This window comes from Sprattus sprattus, assembly GCF_963457725.1.
Source record: "Sprattus sprattus genome assembly, chromosome: 21".
Classification (NCBI taxonomy): Eukaryota; Metazoa; Chordata; class Actinopteri; order Clupeiformes; family Clupeidae; genus Sprattus; species Sprattus sprattus.
Genome location: NC_137919.1, coordinates 13,738,567 through 13,743,270, shown reverse-complemented (window position 1 = coordinate 13,743,270; position 4,704 = coordinate 13,738,567). Strand labels below are relative to the sequence as shown.

Genomic DNA, 4,704 nt, shown 5'->3' with positions numbered 1-4,704 from the left:
TGAACACATTTTTCCTTAAAGGATTGCTCATTGCAGAAAAGTCCTATAAAAGTAAAAGAGGACAAGTTCTAAGATATTTTATTAGGGGGGCCTTACAAAGTAAAACCCTAAAACAAGATCGAGGACCTGTAAGGATTCTACATACCATTTGTACAGGTTCAGACACATCTCCAATAAAACACGTCCCGTTACAACCCCCAAAGACTGAGTACAACCCAATCACGCAGCCATATAATTAAAATGTCAAATCTTTATTTTCAAGAAGAAAAATAATTTAATGCACTTTGTACAGGCAGAAGTAACATCACAAAAAAGGCATACATTTGTTTCCAACAACTAAAAAAAGACTTAAAAACACATTTTTTTTGTAAAACTGTAATACTGTCCTATTTCCTACTGCGGTCCGTTTAAAAATATTATCTTATTTTTTCCTGTATTTAATGCTTTTTGGTTGGTAGCAAAATATAGATCAAGAATAAAAAAAGAATGTCCATCAAATTTAGGGCAATAATTATCTGTGGAGTGTTAAAAAAATATCAAACAAACATCAGTTTTAATCCTCTACATTAAACTATCAGCCTCTATAATCATGATCAACACCCTGACTGATTGGCATGCCATGGATTTTCATGCATCTTGAACAGTACACACACCGAGAATGGCCACCAACATACAACCACCAGAACTTTCTAGCACAGCACAGCCGTCATGGCAACACAAGGCACACACTTAGTTCTCATAATAAGAGTGTCAGAGGAAATGTTGGAACACATTCAATTTCGAAACATTGTTTCAATTCAGAACTCTCTGGAAATAACAGATCAGTGTTATGTAGCCATGCACTGGGTGATCCACAACACTGCATGTTTTAAGTTGCACATTACCTTGACCAAAAAAAAATGTTATTCCTCACTTTCAGGTGGTGGTATGATATAGTGTAGTATATGCTCTGTGAAAAAAACGAATCCAGCCAATCACTACCCACGGCTCTGTGAGACGGAGAAAAACCCCCCAATGATATGGTCCCTATCATGCAACCAATCACATTAAAGCACCTGCATGCCTACCATGTGTCTGAGTCGAGGCAATACATGTGTATATGCTTTGAAGGAGAAGCTTTGAATGGGACTACTGGATATGTTACTTGTTTGAGTTTCAATATACCGCACTTCTGTCAAAATAGCTGACAAACCCTTTAACCATCTCATAAGATTACAATGAAGGGTGGGGTGGCTCATCAACAGTGCTACAGGTATGAGGGTGGTCAGAGGTACAAAATAAAATAAAATCCATCAACATAAAGTGAGTCACAGTGGTACTGCATAGATGTATTGTATGTGTATGTATGGCATTCTATTCAGTAGGCATATCCAAATCCTCCAGCACAACAGCTACCCTGCTGCGGTTTTCTGCAGCCCCACATACAGTGCTTTACCATACACGCCTGGAGGCAACCACGGTTAAATGTGCGGGGGAATGATAACAGCATAAGCAGCATTGGAAAATTCAAAACAAATCCAATTGCTGACGGGATTCAAATGAGGATTAAACATTTTTGGCTGAAAATACCAGGTCAAGTTGGAATTAGAGGTGGGTCTTTGGATGAGGAAAGGGCCTGCCTGGAATGGCCCTGTTGCGGGTTGTTTGGTTTGGTCTTTTTATTTTACGTGCCAATTTCACCAAGCTGTCTCCACACTGTGAACTCCTGCCGTGTAGCGCCACGATCACGCCAGGCCCCGCGGGACTCGGCCTACATTCAGTGTGGACGTCATTTCATCACAACATCGCTGGCAGCAGAGGTCTCCAGGGTGAGTCAGTTCTAGCGTGATGTGGATCATGTAGGCTGACTCCTCTACAGATGTGGCAGACAGGTTGCACTGACTATTTGCAGGGGTGCAGATAAACCACCACTAGAGGGCAGATGTTCAAGAGGAGGACTGGACAGCCATACATTAGAGAGATGCCCTTAAAACAAAAGATCACTAATACGCATGCATCACGTGCATGCTTGCGCGCACACACACAGATACACACACACACACTTGCACACACACACACTTGCACACACACACACACTGACATACAGAGAAGATTTATAGAGTCAGTGAAGGGTACCATGATGTAGCACTTGTCTCCTTACCTACACACACACACACACAAACACACATACACACACACACACACACACACACAATATTGACACACGCACAGGATATTGCGAGTCTGTGACAGGCACCATGATGTAGTCCTAAACACAAAAAAAGACAAACACACACACATACATAATCACACACCGTTAGGGGTCTACAAAGGACACCATGATGTACCGTGTGCCCTGTGTGGTGGGTAGACCCTCGTGGTAGTGGGTGAGACGGCCGGGGTGCATGAAAGACCAGCCCTTGCGTGGCGCCTCCACCTTGCAGTCATACCGCAGGAACCGGCAGCCGCCACCCTGTAGGCGAGTAAAAAAAAAAAACAATCAGCTTTAGTGTTCATACTATACCATCATAAATGCTAGTGATTTAAAGAGCTATATCAGTAGTAGTAGTAGTTGTCATATTTTATTCTTTGATGAGCATGTTTTTCCATTAAAATGTTTTGATCGATTTAATAAAGCAAACTCCTAACGGTACTGATTCATGCAGGCGTTCTGTATCCCATTCATTTCTGTTGGAGGCAGGCGATTGTGACGTAGATGAGTGAATTGGGCACAGTGAGCGAGAAAGGTTGGGGAAAGTTTAATCCTATGCAAATGAGGAGCGAATTTCACTAGCAAAGGACATCCAGATTGTTTGGTGTTGTTTCTGACGGTTTGAGAATTGCACGACTATGGCGCCGTTCCGTCGTTTAATTTACTAAAACGACAGCTTGGAGGGGCCTGTTTAGGTTGTTCCTGGTACGTTAGATATTTATTCCTGTGCTTACTTAAACAGAATCTCAGTTCTGATATAAAGACAAGTGACTGGATAGCATACTAGCTTTCCACACACCACAACACGCCCACTCAAAGAAAAGGGAGCGTTTCGCTGGCATGTATCAGTACTGTAACACTCCTGGATCAGTGGCTTATAAAAGGGACTGAGTCATCCATTTTAACTATTGTACTGCAATGCTTGTGTGTGTGTGTATTGTACTGCAATGCTTGTGTGTGTGTGTGTGTGTGTGTGTGTGTGTGTGTGTGTGTGTGTGTGTGTGTGTGTGTGTGTGTGTGTGTGTGGTTGTGTGTGTGTGTGTGTGTGTGTGTGTGTGTACGTGCGTACCTGGTAGTCCTTGCCCTTGCTGTTGAGGGCGACGTTGATGGTGAACGTGGAGGAGTCGTGATGGGGTCTGAGAGAGGGTTGTTCATCTGGGCGGTACCGCACGACAAAGTTCATGATTGCCTGAGCCTGCCCACACAGATGGATGAAACACACACACACACAAACACACACACACACACACACACACACACACACACACACACACACACACACACACACACACACACACACACACACCCCCATGTTACTGTTGTGTCGCCATTTTGTGTTGCTTCAGGGTGTAATTATGCAAGTTTGTGAGTACGTGTATACGTGTGTGAGTGTGTGTGTGTGTGTGTTTGTGATTGTGTGTGTATGTGTGTGAATGTGTGTGTGTGGCTAGCACACACCTTTGGGAAGTAGCCTGGGTAAAGTTTTTCAGTGACTGGAGAAATGTATTCCTTCAGGAACTTGAGCCACTCCTTCTCGAAATCAATCTGGTTCATGTGGATGTCAACTGTTGGCACGTTCTCATAACCTCCAGTCAGGCGCTCATCCTGACACACAGACAAGACCAAAATAATTTTGTTAACCAAAATTAAACAAAAAACTGTTTTCAATAATAGGAAACCTACATAAATATCTATAAATCAAGGCTTTCTTCATAACACCTGATAAACTAAAACTAAATAAAAAGTAAACAAACTAACTAGTCAATACCTCAAAATAAACATAAAAATAAAACTAACTTTGAAAAACGAACTACAACTAAACTGAAATCAAAAACCACACTGACAGACTAAATAATACAAAAAAATAATGAAAATGTAAAAACTATAATAACTCTGATGCACAAGCAAATACCAAATTTTGATGTATGCACTAACCCATTCACACGCAAATACCAACATGTGCACCTAAAACATTTATACAAGCAATTGTTACTTAAAAAGACAGGAAAATATGCACACCCTGTGCTTTCCACCGGACCATTGACCATTGGCCTCCATGGTCTCCACCAGCTCGTCACACATACGTTCAGAAAATGCCGGAAACCAGTACACATCCGGGCAAGGCTGAAGGGAAGAAGACGACACGCAACACTCAATACAATACCTCAACCCAAAGCCACCAAGAGTGCAACACAAACACAAGCCAAACCAACACGTGGCTGTCCACCACAACATTTTTAGGGAGAATTAAAAAAATATGTTTTTTAAATTTCAGTTCTGTTCAATTTCCATAGTGATAGAATCAAATGTAGGGCTGAATGATTCCGAAAAAATAATCTAATTGCGATTTTTCCCCCAAATATTGCGATTGCGATTTAATATGCACATTTTTTGTATCCTCTTTTTTTTACCAACAAAACATAATGAATGATTTAAATATGACCAACACAATATTAGATACATTTAGTATAAAATATTCTTTCCCACATTTTACATTTGTATTTAACTGCTCA

General features: G+C 41.3%; 1 protein-coding gene across 1 annotated transcript in view; it reads right to left on the bottom strand.

Annotated features, from left to right (window-relative positions):
- Nucleotides 1-230: 230 nt before the first annotated feature.
- plod3 (procollagen-lysine, 2-oxoglutarate 5-dioxygenase 3) overlaps nucleotides 231-4,704 on the bottom strand; it is an 18,040-nt gene continuing 13,566 nt past the window's right edge. Inside the window, exons 16-19 of the mRNA XM_080859964.1 lie at nucleotides 4,211-4,315; nucleotides 3,650-3,796; nucleotides 3,261-3,386; nucleotides 231-2,452 (exon numbers count right to left, since the gene is read on the bottom strand). Coding sequence (XP_080716090.1) covers nucleotides 2,297-2,452; nucleotides 3,261-3,386; nucleotides 3,650-3,796; nucleotides 4,211-4,315 — 534 coding nt within the window. The 3' untranslated portion in view covers nucleotides 231-2,296. The remainder of the gene's footprint in view (nucleotides 2,453-3,260; nucleotides 3,387-3,649; nucleotides 3,797-4,210; nucleotides 4,316-4,704) is intronic.